Genomic DNA, 22,121 nt, shown 5'->3' with positions numbered 1-22,121 from the left:
TTGCTTTTTTCTCTTTTTTTATTTGCTTCCACTTATCTAATTTCATTTCATTTCAATATAAAGTTAATACTGTATTTGTTAATTTTTGAATATAATGATTATACTGTGTATGTCCTTTTGCTCGTCGACATTAATTTTTAATGGAGTACAGTGCCTTCTCCTAGCTTGAAGTTGTTATTGTTACATTTATTGTAAATACAAACAGCAGATGAAATAGTGACACCTGCGTATTGTAAAATATGGAAAAATGTTTTACAAATGAATTGATACTTTTGAAATATGCAATAGCAATACAACCAAAGGGGCTGAGACACAGTTAGACGTAAAATGTGAATAACTTACTCCTAAAAAAAGAGCGCAGAAAAATGGTGTATTTTGACCCATATGCAGAGCTGTATACATCTGGAGACGTGTCTACCTACCTGTCTGGTTCACCACAAATCATCATCATCAAGTATTTGCACCTGCCCTATAGCAGGTGCAGAGATACCACCCCCTAGCAGGATATGTGTGTTACTGCAGGTCTGTCTGAGCCACATTTGCAGAAACAGGTCTTTAGTGTACTCGGGCAATGTTAGAATGGTCCTTCCCTGCCTGTAACTCCTCTCCGGGTGCAAACAGACGTAAGTGCTGGAATAGTGCAAGTCTGCATAAAGGCATACGCGTACGCCCACTTTCTGGGCATGCTCAGAGCGGTTTCATGCAAGATAAGCTAGGTCCCATTTTGCATCAACCCCAATGTGTTTATCACAACAGCGATAAAACCCTTTACAGGTTTACAGTGTCAGGGATATAAATATTTACGAAAGGTGTATAAGTCCTGTTATATCAGTGAAAAGAGTAAGGAACAGGGAAGTATGAACGTTGTCAGCATTGTAAGCATTTCAGTATAGACTGTGCTATTCAGGGGAAACTGTATCTGTGATATGTTTTAAAGCATCGAACAGAAAATAGCATTATAATGTGTATTCAATGAATAATAATCAGTAATGTAGTTAGCTGCCCCATATCAGTGTTTGTTTAGAATTTGATTGCTTCTATTCCCAGAGTTCTTAATCAGTTCTTTCCATCTGCACAAAGAATCTTACGAAATAAAGCTAGAAGACTGAGTGAATTCTACTCTATCATGGAGATTTGTAGTCTTGCCTTCTAAAGCGAAGCAGTGTGCAAGAGGAAAGCAGGCGATGAGAGATTTGCACCCACACAGATGACGACACACCAGCATCTGAGGCTGCCTTAGTCAGGAGAAAAGGGGAAGGAGCAGGGATCCCTGTGATATTATTTCAGCTCTAGGGCAAGCTTGAAGGAATTATCATGCTGTGTTCCTATGCTGCTTCTTACAAGCTCTTGTCATCTTTCCTTCCAATCCTCTCATGGTTTTATGTAACTGTTTAAAAATTGACCAGGCTTCTTATCCCTGACTTAGCAGGGACGTGTCTGTACATTCCATCTGGCACAAAGGCCTGGAAGGATTCCCCAGGAAAACACAGAAGAGATTGTAAATTCCAAGCTGTGCTGTGTGCTCTGAATATCCCTCAACTATACCTATGAAGCAACTGTAATGTAAAACACAGAGAAGCATGATAAGGCATTTTCAAAATCACTTATAAAGAAACAGTGTAATAATTCTGCTTTCTGCTTAACTGGCATGCATCTAGATTCCCACAATACAGTAACTCATCACTCCCACCATCAGCAGCTATTCAACAGCCTTAAAGGAATAAAATGCAGGTAGTCTAGTCACTTGGCCCAAGGTACCCCACTATGGGCCGGCCCAGTCCGGGGGGGGGGGGGCAGATGCCCCTCTGCCCCCCAGCCCAGCCGGTCCCTGCCCACCATAAAGTTAACGCACCATTGTACATCAAAGCCAATAGGGATTAGCTTTACATTGTGTTAAGACAGTGAGCAGCGTCTAATGTAAACTATGTATCTCAAATATATCTATATAGCTATCTCTATCTCTAACCATCACTCTATCTAATGTACCTTTGCTGTAAAATATAAGCATATTTATAAGCCACAAGATCACAGGTCACAAACCTCTAAGGTAGCTTCTAATATCCATTTTTAATTTGTATTCCTTATACACAAGTTTCAAATTGAAGCATTACCAATTCCTTGTGTGAGAGGATCCTCATATCCAGGTTTATTTTGATCACTGACACTATCTAAAATCATCCATGTGACACAAGTGACTTTGCTGTTTACCAAATATAAGGTTTATTTTACATGAGTGACTGTACCTCCCAAAATGTACACAGGCAAAATCAGTGATCATTAAAGTAACCCAGCGAGGATCTGTACAAGTCACTCCCGCATTTCACTCAAAACATCCCCTAATTCACCCAACCACTCCCACCTTTGCCAAAGCCACACCCACTCACACAAAGGTTAATATGATTTTTTATTCAGTTTTTCCTATTACCTTTTGACCACATTAGAGCAAGAAAAAGTCTTCATTGGGTTGGAAGTTCAGAAGGTGATAGGCTACTTTAAATCAGGAAAAGAATATTTTTAATGGACTTTATAATAAATATGTTTTGAAAGAGTTGGTGGAAAGTTACTTTGTGTAACATGTTTATTATAATAATTTTTTAGATACAATGGCCAAGGTCCCAGCACTTTACCATGGGGCTGATTATCTATAAGAGGGTGGGATGCGTGCCAATTTTTTCCCCTTTTCCCTTAAATGAAGGCACCAGCCCTGCTATAGTTTAGGACTGAACTGAGGTGCCGGAATGTTTCCCTGGAAAAACAAATGAAATAGACATTGTAAACATATCTATGCTCTTTATGAGTACACTCTAATTTGGTGAAATAACAGTTCCATTTCAATTTGACGCTTCAATATCTTGAAATCAAAAAGGTAAGTAAAAAAAAAAAAGCTCTATCGCCAACGTATAATAAATAGAAGTAATTGTCATTTCAAGTAAAAAAAAATGATTTACTTTCACGGGCTAGACATACTAAAGGCGGTTTGCCTAAACTGACGATTTCCTGCGGTTTCAAAACCGCTAGTAAAATGGCTGAAAACAACATTATTACAAACCAACACTTCACAGATTACCATGATCGAAATACAAACAGCCAAATTTACTAAGCTTGACAAACAGCCGGGAAAGACGAAAGCAAGACAAGCAAACCAAATGAGGTGGTTGTGAGTGGCAAGACTGCTCAAGCTGCATGCTGTTTGAGCTACAGTATATCGCCATTCAGAAACTAAGAGGAGGCACCACTGACTTATGAATTATGGGGGCAATCATTGTTTATTTGATTAAGGGGCAAAATTAGGTTAAAATTAACTTTTAAGGCAAATTTTATTGTTCATTGTGTTAAGGGGAAAATATATATATGGTATATTGTTTTTTGTAGCCTATATTATAAAGTGATGCCATGATGACATGTTCCTTAGTAGACTCTTTGTAGCTATAATTGCACGTAACATTATCTCAGTAATTGTGTGTGACAGCAGAATGTCAGCACAACCAGCCACAATAATAGGCAAATGTTATTACAGTTAGTGCAAGAATTAGCAAGCTCAGCAGTTTGCATCACTGCTATCTAAACTAGAAGAAAGTCAGGCCCAAATAGTCCACAAGATGGAAACAGGAGACCATATGCCCTTTTACAACAGTGTTACCAATGTTAATAATTTTACTAACACACATAGGGGCCAATTCAATGCAGCCTGTGCACTATTACCGTTAGTACGATCATTTTAATGCAGATTTTTGCTTGTACCTCTCACGACTAAAAATTCTGGTTAATATTACCGCATTAAAGGTAATAGTACTAACGCCGTGTTAACCCTACACCAATGTGTCCGAATTGAATCTGCCCCATACAGTGTCATATGGGTGTTTTTTTGAGACCATAAATTTCTGGCCAAGAAACTACAACGTACTAAAGCAAAGACAAGCTTAGGCAGTGTAACATTAAAGTGAATGGGAAATGTTCTTCCCCTGTCATACCATAGTGATTCTGCTGTTAAAGGCTGTAGTCTATCTTCAAGTAATATATGCATTCTGAATCACAGAGTTCCAAAGCCAAAACTGGCAATGTCCTGGGAAAACCAAGACACATGGAAGTATGAATTTAAATGGATCTGTGAATCTCAATGGGATTGTTAAAAAAAAGCCTGTGACTCACTAGATGTCCAAAGAGAGTTCTCTTCTACATAATTAGTAAACCCTGGGTATGCTTTCTTTCGGTTATGTGTCTTACAATATGCAAAAATGTATGGTGCAGCGAAAAAGCAGCTTCACAGATCTGAAATTTAATTCAACCTACGTTTTCTTTGCCTAGATTTCCGGTAACCTTACCAAAATATGGGTCTCATATTTAAATGAGTAAAAGGGTACTTGGGTAAATTCAGAGGCATGTTTTTAATTTGGAGGATGTATGAAATTATTTTATTTTTTTAATCGTAAGCTGTGTGTGGCTGCAGATGCTCACAAGCCCCCAGCATGTGTATGTGCTCAAGAGACAGTAGTGTAATTAACAACTTAAAACGGAACCGAAACACACACAGCCTCTTTGTCCACGGATTCCCGAGTTCAATAATCAGGCTATGATAGTTAAGCTAGCAGCTGAACAACAATAGTTACATGATTTGGGTTAGACATGACTTTCCACAAGTGAATAGTTTCTGCTGAGTATAGTCACACAAGGGAACTGGACTAGGTCCTCGACAGTACAAAAAGAGATCCACACTGTGAAACGCGTTTTACAGCTCTAAGAAATTGTCTCTGCATTCTCCTTACCTATGTGCAGGAATTGTCCCTCTTTTGAACCCAAATTCTTCTTTATTTTGCTATTGTCTTTTGCATCTATGGCATATATTATAGAAAAAGTACAGTCCAAGAAATGACATCCTTTCCTCAAATCACAGTGTATATGTTGGTGTGCATGAGCTGATCTGAACTTGTGCCCTGACATTAACAGAATGCAGGCAGCAACAGGCCTATATAGTAACCAATTTAGTAATGTGGAGCTACACTGCATTTATATCTCTGGTGTGTTACAATAGGGTTCTTTTTCCCTGTAATATCAAATCCATTCTAAAAGCATAAATGCAAATCTGACATGAAACACATGTCTACATCTGTCAACTTTGGCCTTTATGTCACATGAGAAAAACTGTACGAAAGTTTTTAAAAATTCAGGTAAGTACATCAACTGTATACAATTACATAAAATATAATATCCTTAAATGTGCTAAATACAATATTTTAACAACATGAATTAATTTTACTCCATGTATTCATGTACCAGGTGTACCAGGTTTTTTTTTAGTCTAGTGAAGCCCTTTGTCTTCTTTTTAACATAGGATAGCTTCATCTTATGAGAAAATTATTTTCATACTCAGAATGTTAACTATTAGAACAGTAATTATTTCTATGAAACCAGCAGCTCGTCAACTGGATTAACCTTAACATCCCATCATACTGGTCACTATTGTACTATGTAAAAAAGGATATACAGGTCTATATATTATAGAGAGAAATGTCTTATCTCCGGTGAAAAGATTTGCAGGTTTCTTGTCTATTTAACAAATACCACTGTAATCTTTCAATGAAAAATGTGTTATTACTAGAATAAAACATGATTTCAATGAGTAATTGTTTTTACATTTTTCTTCTTTTTTTAAAATATTTTAACTATTTTGTTTTGCTCACTAACTGGAATCGAAAGCCCAAGCCTGTGGATCACTTTTTATATTAAACCATAGAAATATACCCTAAAATGTACATAATTCCTTCCAATGAATGTAGGGATATTAATATGTGTAGTTTACGAACGGTCTTACACAGCTAAAGGGTTCAGAAGCCCCTGGAATGTGTGACCACCTTTAGACATTAGTCACTGTTTACATGTGTGCATGCCATTCATGCTGGATGTATTTTCATGCCAGAGAAGGAATTATTAAGTATATATGTGGTAATTGCTGTCTCTCCCACACCATTTGGATATTTCTCCATTTGGGATCTGACAAGTTTAACTTTCACATTTTCTGGTCACCTCAGTATCAGGGAACATAGAATTCGATTCAACAATTGATGGCCACTTTACCGGATCACCAGTGTGTTATGCCCATCTGTGGCTGTGGATGGTGATATGAGCAGAAAGAGCATGCCTGTCATTTTAATACGAAGTTCCCCACAAGGTAAATCCACACATCCTCCTTCAACATTCCTCACAACATTTGGGTAGGCGGTAATGGGATAGGGGCGTGGTCACGCCCCATTGGAGGGACATCATCATGGTGTAATGGGGGCTGGCCACACCCCAGAGGCTGGCATAGCACTTTTGAAGCCCTCAAATCGTGACTGCCCCGTCTAAATGAAGATGTTTGGGAGGTATGTTTAATACCTGTACCAACTTCCCTTCCACTGGAAGCACCTCCCACCGCCCTTCTTCTATTCCATACATAAAGTACCAGATATCTGATATGTACAAAATTAAGACAAACTATGAATACAGAAAGGAGTTAGTAGATGTTAACAGTATAGCAGATAACTAAAAATAATTAAAGAAGATACAAGAAAGGTCAACATCATTGTTCCTTTTTTTTTCAAACACAACATATCCAGGACTCTAATAAAGGTCACATGGTCAATAAGGTGAGGGTTTCACTTAGGCTCTGGGATTAGACTAGGGAGTGCAGTGTAGTTCATACATTGTGATCTTGTTTCCATTGGAGAGGTAAGGTTTGGTTCAGAACTACTTTGCTAGATATAGTGTGCTACTGCCATATCTTTGGTTTATACACACATGGTAATTTGCAGGCAGTTATGGTTACAATGGTATTAACTGCATATCTACCACTATATTGTGAAAACAGACCATATATTTTGTGTAACCTTGTGCCAGTAGAAGCAACTAAAATGATCCCTATGGTCTCTTTACTAAGATAGGCTTGTTCTGTGCTTAGTAAGTGCGCCCATTCTTTTCTAGTAAAGTCCTTTCAGACAATCTTTATGATTTCATATATTCTAAGTTAGTTAGATAGACAGGCAAAGTGAAAACACATAGACACAAAACCAAATATTGCTATGGCTTGCTTCAATCAATTCTAAATATATTGAAGAATGCAGCTAAGCTCTTTGAATCTCATTTTAAAAAGATTATACAATATTCCAATAATATAGTGTGTACTCATATTTACTCTGTGGGAATAGAAAGAGACAATCTCTCAAACAAATCAATTTTCTTTTTAAAATATGGAACTTCTATCATATTAATGTAAAACTGTACACCTGTCAGGAGTTGGGAGAAAGCTTCTGAAGGATCATTTTACAAATTCTTTTCCATTTGCCAGCTAAATACTTTTGGATAATCATGCCACATTTATATTTCTCTTAAAGCTGACATGTGACGAAAAAGCTTTGACAATGGTGATGGCCTCCCTCCATTACAAGGAGAATATGCTTAAAAATTAATATAAATTCTGGGGGAACTGATGCATCCAGCAATCAGTTGAAATTTTCCCTTAAAATAATGAGTGGAAAGTACATAAAAGGGAAAAAGTATCAGTACAGATACACTTTATCACAAAATGGGTCATTTACAAACCACAGAAATTGCAGGTCTGCAAGCAATTCCCTAGATTTGTGCAATTTATCCAATTCTGCGCCCCTGCAGTCACCACAATCGGCCTTCAAATCCACGTGTCTTCCCAAAAAACTAGGTGCATTCATAAAAAGTAGGCTCATGACAGCACAAAAGAGCACTTGAGCTGCAGGATTGCACTTTTGCAGTTTATAAAAGACCCTTGGCTCCTTACCCACTGGTGTAAAAGCTTGTAAACATGTCTGTGAATAGAATCCAGTGGCTCCAATGACCCCCATACCCACTAGCATTTGTGTCTGCAGTCGGAGAAATTTGTGATTTGCTGTAGTTTTTGGATGCTGAATGCTCCATTTATGATTTCTGTCATCATTCTTCTTAGCCTTACTTACAATAAAATGAGTATAAAGCAGTGTGAATGGACCACAGCATCCATTCTGTAGTAGTCAGCTATGGGTATGTGACTCTCATGTGCTTGGGGTTTTTTCTAAGAAAAAAGGGTGTTATAGGACATGATTAGAATCCATGAGAGTCATAAATCTTCAATGAGACAGAATTCTCTTCTTGCTGTAATCAGGTCATTAACGCCCACACTCTACAAGTCAATGTAATAATTCCACTGGGGTCGGTACACCTGCTGGAAATACAGATGTATCAAATGTAAAACAAAGTGAAAGTGTATGTATGTTATTAAGCCCTCAACTGTTGCAGCCAGGAGACTGCATGCACTGGGATGTTAAATAATGGTGCTGAGTAACACTACTTACCTAGTTACTAATCCATAACATCCACTAATTTCATAAGGCATATTTGAAATTATTGCACTGATTCCCGTTGCAAAGACCCTCACCACACAGATTTTACAAGAGTCGCACTGAAACGAACTCACAAGAGATAGCAGGTGGGCTGAATTTAGTGCACTCCAAAGCTGATCACGTGTAATCGGATTATTTATCAAAATCTACATGAAAAAATAAATGTCCCAGATTCAGCTGAAGTCACTTTCTTAATTGATCTTTTTTCTGTGAGCGCCCAATTAGCTGGAAATCAGAACTAGGACTTGAGCTCTGAGTCATTGCAGCGGTATTTAGAAGACATGGCTAACCCTCAGCTATCTTCAAAGCCTAGTTATCTTCAAAGGATTTTATTTCCCTCTTTCACTTACAGCTCTGTGAAAAGAAATGCTGAAATAATTTGATTTTACGTTCATAAACCTGTGTGCCTGGCTGGGCATGCTGCGCAATGTGCTGCCAGCCCATGCACTAGAGTTAATCTCTTGTCTTACTCCCACACTACAGTGCACCTGATCTATTTGTATGCAGCTGAGATGCTGTTTGATGTAGTTATCTCAATGGTTTCCCCCTTAGGATGTGTCACACTAATCGCTCTCAAAAATAGCTTCTCCTCACCCCAGCTTTATTAAGGTTCAGCACTTCTACCCCACAGCTAGTGGGAACTCAGCTGTACAAGGATTTGCTGCAGACCACGACAGCTGTCTTCTTAACTCTTTCATTTCTGTAGGCATTGGTAATGCCATACTTATCATGGCACTAAGTGGGAGAAGACCTCAACATCAAAAACACCACCTCACTGCTTTCTAGTGAAATGCTATATAAAAATATACATTTTACTTTTTCTGCTAGATGTTTATTAAAAATAAATACTAAAGACTTTATAGAACATTAATATGCATTCATGACTGTTAGAAGCATTGGCAATTGCTAATGTGGCAGCAATCAGCAGTTATATGCCTCCGATTACAATGTTGCACAATCTGGGGGAAGAAATGCAGGTGTTACCGGAAGAATGGAGCACTTATATATCCAGGTTATCCTGGGTAGGACTCTCTTTTGCCACCTGAATTTTTTTGTAGCATGGATAAAACAAGGTGCTGAAAACATTCCTTAGAAATTCTGGTCCTTATTGACATGATAGCATCACTCAGTTGTTGCAGATTTGTTGGTTGTATATTCATACTGTGAAACTCCTGTTATTCCACATCCCAAATGTGCTCTATAGGACTAAGATATGATTACTGTGGAGTACACTGAACTCATTATCCTGTTCATGGAACCAACTTGAGATGATGTGTGCTTTATGACATGGTGTGTTATTCTACTGGAAGCAGCCTTTAGAAAATGGGTAGACCATAAAGGGATGCACATTGTCAGCAACAATACTCAGGTGGGCCATGGCACATAACCGATGCTCAATTAGTATTAAGGGGCCTAATGTGTACCAAGAAAACATTCTCCACACCATGACACCACCACCACCAGCCTGCACAGTTTACACAAGGCAGAATGGATCCATGGATTCATGTTGTTTATGTCAAATTCTCACCCTACCATCTGCATGGCGCAGAAGAAACTGAGATTTGTCAGACCAGGCAAAGTTTTTCCAATCTCCAATTGTCCAGTTGTGGAGAGTCTGTTCCCATTTTAGCCTCAGTTTCCTGTTCTTAGGTGACAGGACTGGAACCTGGTCTTCTGCTGCTGCTATAGCCCATCCACTTCAAAGCTGAAAGTGAAGGGAATAGATGCTCTTCTGTATACCACTTTTCTAACACATGGCTCTTTGAGTTACTGTTGTCTTCCTGTCAGCTTGAACCCTTCTGGCCATTCTCCTCTGACCTCTCTTAGTAACAAGGTGTTTTCACCCTTTAAACTGCCACTCACTGGAGGTTTTTTGTTTTGCGCACCATTCTCTGTAAACTTTAGAGACTGCTGGCCATAAAAATCCCAGGAGATCATCAGTTCCTGAGATACTGAAATCACTCTGTCTGGCACCAACAATCATTGCACTGTCAAAGTCACTTAAATCACATTTTTTCCCCTTTCTGGTGTTTGGTCTGAACAACAACTGAACCTCTTGACCTTGTCTGCATGCTTTTATGCATTCAGTGGCTGCCACATCATTGGCTGACCAAATATTTGCATTAATGGGCAGGTATACAAGTGTACCTAGTAAAGTGGCCACTGTGTGTATACAAGTGTATACTGAGTGTATGTGTGTAGTACTTATATCTATAATACAATAGCTAATACAGACATGAGAATGCAATACAGCCATGGAACTAAGCATAGAAAATGATATTTCATTCAATGCTATAAAACGTTTAGATAACTTTTATGAAAAGTGTGTACAACATCCCACATCAAGGAGTTGTTTATAAACTACCCTGTAAAGACAATTGCTTGTCTATGCACGGCAGAAAGGCTCATTTATGAGAGAACAAAAGTGCACCAGTTTTAAAGGAGTTTTGTGAGCCAAGATGGTAACATATGTGGAGGTGGAAAATTAACACATTCTAATGAGACGATTTGAGCTGTTCATTGATGAGTGTGGACTAAGCAAATTAATATGCCTACTTTTGGCATAGGCAAAACTGAGTTTTAGTATTATTATACTAATATTATGATTATAGTTTTCTGGAAGGGTACACAGCATGTCCTCTGATTCTCACCTTAAACTTTCAATGGGACACAATTTACACCTTCCAGTTGCACTTTTACAGGAAAGCACATTTCCTGGTGCATTTCCAAATAATAAATAAAAAAATTCAAACACAATGGGGCATATTCAATGGACGGCAGGATCTCTGAAAACCCCGCGCTCGAAAAATATTACCGTTAATACGGTAATATCTCGCTGGATTTCAGCTCGCAGCTTCCTGAGCTGCGAGCTGAAATCCAGCGAGTGAATTACCGTATTAACGGTATTTACGCACAGGATTACCGTATTAACAATAATATTTTTCGAGCGCAGGGTTTTTCGGCGATCCCGCCGTCAAAAAACCCCACGCTCAAAAAATATACCGTTACCATAAATATTACCGTTAATACGGTAATCCTGCGCGTAAATACCGTTAATACGGTAATTTACTTGCTGGATTTCAGCTCGCAGCTCAGGGAGCTGGAGCTGAAATCCAGCGAGTAATTACCGTATTAATTGTAATATTTTTTGAGTGCAGGGTTTTCGCTGATCCCGCCGTCAATTGAATATGCCCCAATAAGTGAAAAGTAATATCACTCTCATGATTAGTTGAAGACATAAATGAAGATAAACAGTATTTTAGGAGAAAATGTAATCATTAAAATAAATGAAGGACCTCTCGAAAGTTGAAGAAGATGGACTCTGTTTTGACATTTTTACCAAGTGCAATTTCTGGTGGCTCCACAGATTCACAACAGAAAGAGCTTTTTTAACAGGGGACTGTACCTGGCGTAAGTCAGCATATACAGTCGTGGCCAAAAGTTTTGAGAATGACAAGTATTGGTTTTCACAAAGTTTGCTGCTTCAGTGTTATTATATATTTTTGTCAGATGTTGCTATGGTATACTGAAGTAAAATTTTAAGCATTTCTTAAGTGTCAAAGGCTTTTATTGGCAATAACATTAAGTTTATGCAAAGAGTCAATATTTGCATAACCTATGAGCTTTGCAATTCGTCCTGGCAAACTGTCAATACTGACTGATGGCCCCCCATTCATGTCTAATCAATGCTTGGAGTTTGTTAGAATTTGTGGGTTTTTGTTTGTCCACCGGCTTTTTGAGGATTGACCACAAGTTCTCAATGGGATTAAGGTCCGGGGTGTTTCCTGGCCATGGACCCAAAATTTCGATCTTTTAACCCACGAGCCACTTAGTTATCACTTTTGTCTTATGGCAAGGTGCTCCATCATGCTGGAAAAGGCATTGTTCATCACCAAAATGTTCTTGGATGGTTGGGAGAAGTTGCTCTTGGAGGATGTTTTGGTACCATTCTTTATTCATGGCTGTGTTCTTAGGCAAAATTGTGAGTGAGCCCACTCCCTTGGCTGAGAAGCAACCCCACACATGAATGGTCTCAGGATGCTTTACTGTTGGCATGACACATGACCTATGGTAGCGCTCACCTTTCCAACTCCGGACAAGCGTTTTTCCAGGCGCCCCAAACAATCTGAAAGGGGATTCATCAGAGAAAATGACTTTACCCAAGTCCTCAGCAGTCCAATCCCTGTACCTTTAGTAGAATATCAGTCTGTCCCTGATGTTTTTACTGGAGATAAGTTACTTCTTTGCTGGCCTTCTTGACACCAGGCTATCCTCTAAAAGTCTTCGCTTCACTGTGCGTGCAGATACACTCACACATGCCTGCTGCCATTCCTGAGCAAGCTCTGCACCATGGTGCCCGGATCCCGCAGCTGAATCAGCTTTAGGAGACGAGCTTGGCGTTGCTGGACGTTCTTGGGCGCCCTGAAGCCTTCTTCACAACTATTGAAGCTCTCTTCTTGAAGTTCTTGATGATCCGATAAATGGTTGATTTAGGTGCAATCTTACTAGGAACAATATCCTTGCCTGTGAAGCCCTTTTTGTGCAAAGCAACAATGACTGCACGTGTTTCCTTGCAGATAACCATGGTTAACAGAGGAAGAACAATGGTTTCAAGAACCTCTCCCCTTTTAAAGCTTCCAGTCTGTTATTCTTACTCAATCAGCATGACAGAGTGATCTCCAGCCTTGTTCTTGTCAACACTCTCACCTCTGTTAACGAGAGAATCACTGACCTGATGTCGCCTGGTCCTTTTGTGGCAGGGCTGAAATGCAGTGGAAATTTTGTTTTTGGGATAAAGTTCATTGTCATGGCAAAGAGGGACCTTGAAATTAATTGCAATTCATCTGATCACTCTTCATGACATTCTGGAGTATATGCAAATTGCCATCATAAAAAACTGAGGCAGCAGACTTAGTGAAAAATAATATTTGTGTCATTCTCAAAACTTTTGGCCATGACTGTATATGCATTTTATCATAAATATGTTTCATATGCTATTTTAATAAATGTATATTCATATTTTGTCTTAATTCACAAGGCTTATTCTCCCATACTGGTGACTCTCAGTCTACCCAAATTAACAGGATAAGTGAGGATAGGTTCCTCTGGTTTACTTCACTTGGTTAATATGAGGATAATTATAAGAAATGTGCCTGTATTTTGTTGTAATACTAAAACAGAAATACCATTTGTTGGAGCTTTGTAGATCCCAGCATCAGATTTCTGGCTCTTTATCTTTTCAAAATACAGTTTGAGAAGGGAAGTGCTGCTTGCAGTGATATCACAGCACTATGTGCCAGGATTGGGGCATTTACCATTGCATGCATGTATCCAAAGCCAGAAGTAAACACTGTCTATGTCTTCCCTGTGACATCATCAAAAATCTGCAAGTAGCCAGGGATTGAAGCATGTACAGAGCTAACACAGAGATGTTTACACAAATGGAGGCTGGCGGTGACAGGGCGGGCCAGGCAGTCCCGATGCTGCATAGTTGTTTTGCCAACCAAACTAAACATTATTACTCCACATGGCATTATTGCATCTTAAATCTAAACTAAAGCTCAGGAATATTATGATGTATTGGCAAATATATGTTTGGGCCTAGTATATTTAATGGAGGCAACATGTTTGTAATGGACATATCCTTTAAAGTGAATACACTTATATCAAAAGTAAAACACAGAACAATTAGCAACAGAATATATCAACATTGCTTCAAACACTTTATAGATTATCTGTTTTCAGTTTACCATTCATGTATATTCAACTAAACAAGTATTGCAGTATTATGTGAAAAAATAAAATAAAATGCATTTTATAGTACAGAACGAACAGCTCAATATTTGTACGCTTATGCAAAAGCTCAATTAACTTAGTAATAGTTTAACAATTTTGCCTCAGTATAGCACCATTTAGCCAAGTTTATGGCAAATCACCATAGCAATGTACAGTCAGCAAACACTGATATTGTATATTTGTAGGACCTGTTTTACAAAAATCATGATGATAGCCTTTTTATGCTGTTTTAACATAAGTTATTTTACTTCCTATGTTTAGCACCTTTTAACATTAACTGCCATTATTTAATAGGATGACATTGTATATTTATTTAAACGCAATGATCCATTTAAATCGCCACTGCTGGGTAGGAAAACGTCTGACATTGTACAGGTTAATGCACCATTTTTTTGTGGTATCTTCATAACTTTAATGATATCAGCAAGTCTTGAAAAAACAATTGGTAATTGTCACTCTACTCATTAGTGACTAAGGTGGAGAATACCATTTTCTATACAATAATAATATCTGTGACCTCTTGCGCAGTCCTCTGCTTGATGAGTAATCATGATCTATCAGTTATAGAAGGCTAACCCCTCTAAGGAAGCTTTTTCCTCCCAATTGTTAAGAAAATGTGTTTTCCACAGGAAATCCTGCACATTAGTCACGCACCAAAGAACTCTGCACTGAGAAATGCTTCATATATCACAACAATAATACAGGGAAAAGGCTCTGTACCTCTTGCAGTGTCTAATCATCACTTACCTCTGGGGTGTCAGCAAAGATTCCCATAAATGTATTACAAATACTGGGAGGATAAATAAATATTTTGTATTGCAAATTTAACATCATTATACAAATCCTTACATCACTGGAACTATCCAGGAAATGAGAGTTCTTAAAGTGACAAAATAAAATAATTAGGTTAATTAATAAGAAAGCCAACATAATGCTTCTTCTTCTTTGCCATGAAATGCCACTAATTAGCCTACATAATATGAAAAGACGTAATAAACGAGATGGGACATATAAGGCAGAAATAGAAAAAAAATATACTTTTTACTATAGGTATATCACCACTAATTGTTGATTTGTTATTTACAAGCTAATGTTTTATCACTCAATTGTTGAAGACGCAATGAATGGCTGAAGAAGATGAAGATTGTTTATGAATAATTGTTTTGTTTCACATACATTTTCCTGTATCGTGTCCTGAGAGCAGGAAAGATGGCATTTAATTGGCCATGATTTAGTTAACAGTAGCTGTCTAAATTCATCATTGCGCATGTATGCATCTGATCAATGTGAGTGCAAGGGAATCCTCTCCATCCTATTTCATACAGCGTACCACCATTCATTATGCTCATAAAAAATAAAAAATAACCAGCTATTATGACAAAATACACTCATGAACAGCTTTTTTAAAATCTCATCTCGCCCCCAAAACAGATGTCCCTCCTTGCCCAAAGATAGTTTTGCTGTGTCAGATATGACATACAAAAACAAATGATTTCTCATTAAACATTAAGATAAACATTCAGGGCCTGATTCATTATGGAACTTAGGCAAGAATTTGAGTAAGTTTTCTTACTTAAGTTTTCTAGACGTTACAATGAAAAACATGTACAGAAAACAAACCATGTCACAACGCAAGGGGTGGAAATGAGTTTATTATTTTGCACATAAGTTAAATACTGCCTGCTTTTTATGTAATACATAAATATCAACTTTATATTTCAGGGTACAAATAAGCTATCAAGTATTTGTGTGCTACATGAAAAAACAGCCAGTATTTTCCTTATGTGCAAAATAATAAACTCATATGCACCCCTTGCATTGTAACATGGTTTTGTCCAGAAAACTTAAGTAAGAATACTTACTCAAATTCTTGCCTAAGTTCTTTAATGAATCAAGCCCTTAGTTAATTCCTAATGGATCGGTTACTTATTAAGAAAAACACAATAATTAAGTTGGTATCTAAAAACTAGTATATTTGCATTACTGCCATTGGCGGATATGCTTTGTTGACAGAGATCCTAAACATAATGAATGATTAATATGCTGAAGTTACTTCGGATGACACACATGCCAAAATCTCATACCTGGTGTACTGGCAGCTGATGTGATTCAGGATTTAAAGCCTTCCATCTGCTTCTCCCCTTTCTGCTGTCTCTCCGGACTTCCAAAGTCTTAGAGCCTAGATCAGCTTCTCCTAAGAGAAAATATACTCTTATCTTATTATTCACAACTGGCTGCTGAAATAACCCAAATGGCATTCTTGTTTGCAGTGTTCATCCGCCATCTGCCAAAACATTTGCCCTAATCTCACCCTGGCACCTATTATTGTATTTCAGGTGCTGAACAGACTTTACCACTAATTTATCTGTTTCTAAGATACAGACGACCACAGAAAAGGATTTTCAGTACATCTAAAACTACTATAACTTGTGACATGAAACACAACAAACAGCCTTAACTTTTATTTTACATCAGTCTTTTTTAAAGTTTTTATCCATTGACTAATCAAAGAAAAAAACAAGAGTGACTGCAAGTACAGCTAAATATGATTAGTATCTGAAATAACTAGATCATATTCAATATTGTGAATGATATAACGATTTGACTTTTAAACAGTAAAGTCATGTAGCTTCACCATAAATGTAAATTCAATGAGCAATAAAAGGCTATTATTGTGCGCCAAGGGGACACTACTTTGGTTCTCTATACACTTTAAAGGGCTGGAACTTCCCTTACTAATTCCTATCCCCCAGGTTGCTTGCAATACCTCTCAGTAGGGAGCACTCATCAAAACCCCTCCTTTTCACTACATTTAGTATCGATCATCTGCGCCATAGAGGACATATCTATCCATTTACACTGAAGTCAGCAAGTTTCCACTGTAGTTGGTTTCTGTGTGACCCACCTTCATCCGTGCTCATTGGTTTCCTTTTCATCCATCCAACTTGATCAAGCCCAGATGGGGTGCTCTGAGATAGAGGTAGTGACATGCACCTGTCCAGCGGGAACTTGAAGGAAGGCGGCACAGTGAGTGGAGTGGGGGGCAGTCGCAGAGGCTGGAATAAAGGGTAGGATGTCAGGAGATTACACTTTGTGACACTGTGTCACCTGTAGATCTCATGATCTATAAATCTCACTACACCTGCTGTGTTTGTCTATTCCATAGCTATTATACCCAGTTATTTCACATGCTGCAGAGGTATTACTATGCCTCATTATTCTCTGCATGTTTATCTGGTTAACATCTAACAGTTACCACACCTATCTCATCTCAATGGAAGTCTCTTTTCTTTAGGAGTCTAATGTTTACAATGTCTTATGAAAATACATTTTTTTTGGCACATATCTCAACAAGGAAAACCATAATCAAAATACTTTATATTATGTTGTGCAAAATGAAATATTACTGAACATTGCTATCTGTTGTATTTGGGAAAACATTTTAGTCCAGGTGACGAATTGGACACATGTTGGGTGTAATCTATAAAACAAAATGCGTATTGACGCCCACATGCTGAGTCCTATGCATTGCAAGATGCGCCTACCTCCAAACCTGTAACATATGTGCCAGGTTTTTATCAGACATACATACACTCACATACACATAAACACAACCAGGTCATAAGCACACGAACAGTTTGTTAACAATAGTTTTGATATACTACAGCAGATATAGTATTTCTTCTCACGTTCAAATGAAAGTAGCAGAAAAAAATAAATACTATTCCCACAAAATCTGATAATATATGCATGATCAATGACCTATCAGCTTCAGAGGTGAATTCGCAATCAGCCAATCAGAAGTGGCTAGCTATTGCTGGCAATGTCATCATCATCATCAGGGTGTGTTTGTACCTGCCCTCTAGCAAACAGCTCCTGACAGGTGTGTATGTATCTCTGTGCTGGTCTGTTAGACCGACCCTTCCCTCCCAAATCCCCAGTTATAAGGAAGCTAAAGTGTCAGATGAGTTCACCTCTGTATGTTCGCATAAGCATGTGCTGTCTCTGTGGGCATGCACAGACCAAATTTTACTAATTTACGCTATGCAAATAGGCAGAAGACCAACTCAGCCCATTGTTTTTATTGTATGTAGTGTTTTGTTGCGGTGCTCCATACTATGCTATATACTAATATCCTATAACATAGCAAAGAAGGGAAACAGCAGAGGAAGATGTCAAATATAATGAAAACATCACAAGTGTCTTAATGAATTAAACATTGAAGCAATGATTAAGTTATAGTTGATTTTACAAAGCATTAAAAAGATCAATTTAGCTTAATTTATTTGTTGGAAACTACAGTTACACATGTACACTTGTCTGCGCTTAATTACTATAACAGACTAAATTCATTTTCATATATAAAGTAATGCAAACATTGTGCATGTAAAATGGCTTTGGATGCCTGTTCTTTAATATAAATACTAGATAATATTTCATATAATACCTTTAATAATACAACAGAACAATATGAGACACTACTGGAGAAAGAATGTTGAACTCTCACCGGGAGAATATTCCGTTCTTTGGTTAGAAAACCAGAGGATAATGGCACAGATTCGCAAAACCCATTGCTTTTCTCATCAGCATCTGAATCACTTGCAATGCTGGTGTCGTTATCGGAGATATTATTGGTATCAGTATCAGGTTTACTAGGTACGGGATCATCTTCCTCAGATGCTGCCTGCAAAATATCATTGATCTGCCCTTGACTCAATCCAGAACCTCCATATTGTATGGTCATTTCCTCCTCTCTTGAAATATCAAGAATTCCATTGTGCCATTGCTCCTAGAAAAGACAGGGGACATAACTGAAATTCACTGTTACGCTAATATAGAAGGTGTATTATGGCACATACTGCATAACCCACATCTATAGAAGCCCACAAGCTTCTATAGATGTGGGTTATGCAGTATGTGCCATAATACACCTTCTAATTGCATGAAATTAGATACCTTTGCTAGAAATAATCATACTTACCGGATTAATCAGTTTATAACATGTAACATGAGTAATGTGGTTTATGCTATTGAGTGTTCGTGCAATCTTCTATATATCGGTCGCACTACAAGACCGTTAAAAGTGCGCCTGAGGGAACATGTTAACAACATAAAAAAGGGTCTAGAAACCCATGCTCTCTCAGACCACTTTAGAAAAGTCCATCAGTGTAATCCCAAGTATATTTCTAAATTTTGGGGAATAGAACACATTACACCGCATTGGAGATATAAAAATACACTCCAGAGACTAGCAAAGGCGGAAATGAGATGGATCTTTTTATTGAAAACCATGACTCCTAGGGGAATCAATATAGATTTTGAACTTAAATGGTTTTTATAGATATATTGATATATGTAAGGTGCTTGTTTCTGCTGCACAAAATATCTTCTATTATATAGCTGTCTGTTTATGCAGGGCTAAAACAGTAGGTGTGATTTTGACTGCAATGTGCGTTTTATATGGTCAAATGAGCTAATGCTGTTTTTATTATCTGTTTTTACGTTCATTCATGGGGAGCATATAAGAGTATTACTGCCTCTTATTCTATCTGAATATATGAAAAACCAGAGTGGGCACACAAAGAAAATATCCATTCACGCAAGTCAAGTATCAGCGTATGTGTGAGAATGGCCACATAAAGGCCATATAATTGATCTGCGCATGACTGAAATGCAGAACATCCAAGCCTCGCTGTGGGACACAACCAACTCCACTTCCGGATAGTAAATCTTGTGACCGTGAGGAGAGCACACAAGGAGCGTGATTGGTGGAATTTATACATGTGACCGGATTGTGTCAGCTTAAAAGGATCCTAATTTCGTCTACCTGTTATCTTGATAAAGAATCCATTGGATTTGAAACGCGTTGATTCAACAGGGGTGACTATCGTTTAGGACTACCGGAGGAATGATGCAGCTTTGAGAACTGTCTGTCGTGGGGGTTATTGACTTCATCTCTAAATACCCATTTGCTGTTTTTATTCCGCTGTGAGGTACGCTCCTAGAAGCAGACAATTTCTGCGTTTTAATTATTTTGTATCATGCTGCAATAAACGGTATTATGCTATGATTTTATCTTTTGTACACATGGTTTTTGCTGGCAACCACAACACCAAAGGATCTCGTATTCTTCACCAGCTATTTGTTTGATGTGCAGATTTTAAAGAAACCATACCCTTCGGGGATTCCCACACGTGGTTATCCATTAATCAGCCACCTAGAACACATTGTGGAAGAGGGATCACCTTTAAAAGACATCCTATTTATCTCCATAATATGTTGAGACTGTACTGCTCTATGTATATTTTCTTATGTTACAGCTATCCATGTTAGATGCTGGCATTTATGTATGTGAACCATTCAGCGCTGTGAGTTACCATTTTGTATTGCTATATAAGTCTAAATCCTCTAGGTTGCCGAGATTGACAATGACCAGCAGATGGTGCTACAACACTTTCCAGATTATTTTTGTGCTACTTAGCTAACCTTTATATAAAATGGTTCAGAATGAGTCTTACCATTGGTGTCATTTCCAGACCTAAAGGCACATATCTCTTTACTGGAAATAACAATATAACAATGGCAATTTGCTGCAGTGAATTGAGACTCACTGATGCACAGTGATCAAGAAGTAATTTTGAGCAGTAATACATCCCTGCACGGTGATTCCTCAGGACATCACTTCTTCATAATTGCCGGATGCTATGTTTGTGTTCTGAGAACATTATTCCTTTCTCTGCCAGTACAACAATCAAGTGAATGAACTATCAGGTGCTTTGCAGATTACCCCAGATAGTTATTGCAAGTAATGAAACATCATTTCTCATTTTACAGTCACACTATATATTGCTAATAGACAAGGCTTATATACGCAGAGCAGTGCTGTACTGTACTGTAACTTGTATCAACTACAAATTGCTAACTATATGCAGTACTATAAGATGTGGTGAAAGATGGGGGATGTTTATATTAAAAATGAAGTAATCTCATCACTTTGTAAAGACCTATATGTTTGATCAATTTCTCCAAGCATCAAGTGCATGTGTTGCCTTTGTGGAATATTCATGAGAATACAGTCTGTCAACTTGCAAGGAACCAGTGACATTACCAGTGAAACAATGTGCCTCATTGATGTCACTGGATCCCAATGGCTTCAGGTTCACAAATAAATCTCCACCTGTCAAAATGGCTGCTTCCACTAACTATAGATGAAAGGTAAATTTAACTTTAAATTTAAATTTATAAATTAAACAGAAAGGCAGAAGCAAAAAAAACTAAAGTGCAAGCCTGCACTATTAGAGAGATGTCTGCAAAAACACACTGTTGCTGACTGTGACTGGATCACTATTAAATAACTTTTGGTAAAAAAAATTATTTAAAGCAAATAGCGCAGGGCACTTATTTATGTAATTGCATTTGCACTTATTTTTTGATATTGTGTATATTGTAAGATAGGAAATCGTTATTTCTGAGACCAGGGGAAGAAATTTGTCTCTTGCTTAACCTTGCTATAAGATATGCCTATTTCTGATGTATATATCTGATACAATGAGCCTGTGTTTACAAAGCCTCTTGTGTATTGTGATTGGGGAAACTAGCTTGTTTTGGGTTTTGTTGTTCTGTGTGAATATGTATTCTGAACGGTCTGATGAAAGGCCACATATTAATTAGATCTTTTGATGTGTGAGGTTTAACTTGGAGACAGGAAGGTTTAATTTAAAACGTGATGCTACATTTCCCGCGTCTCAAACAAAGATGCAGAATATGGCAGCAAGGTTTTTAAGAATTTCATAGCGAAGTATAAATATTAGTGGCTTTGCAATGCATGTAAATTTATGTTTGTGTAAATAGAGTATATCCTGATGCTAAAATCAGCATGTGTCTGAAAGGTATAAATGCTCTGACTTGTATACTGAAATGTATCATTCTTCTGACTTCATC

General features: G+C 37.8%; 1 protein-coding gene across 1 annotated transcript in view; it reads right to left on the bottom strand.

Moving 5' to 3' along the window:
* ARHGEF9 (Cdc42 guanine nucleotide exchange factor 9) overlaps positions 1-22,121 on the bottom strand; it is a 288,329-nt gene that overhangs the window by 206,665 nt on the left and 59,543 nt on the right. The window contains 3 exon segments of the mRNA XM_075184406.1: positions 16,265-16,374; positions 17,086-17,236; positions 18,688-18,969. Coding sequence (XP_075040507.1) covers positions 16,265-16,374; positions 17,086-17,236; positions 18,688-18,969 — 543 coding nt within the window.

This window comes from Mixophyes fleayi, chromosome 9 (assembly GCF_038048845.1).
Source record: "Mixophyes fleayi isolate aMixFle1 chromosome 9, aMixFle1.hap1, whole genome shotgun sequence".
Classification (NCBI taxonomy): Eukaryota; Metazoa; Chordata; class Amphibia; order Anura; family Limnodynastidae; genus Mixophyes; species Mixophyes fleayi.
Note: the sequence above shows the minus strand (reverse complement) of the source record. Positions and strands in the feature narration are given on the sequence as shown.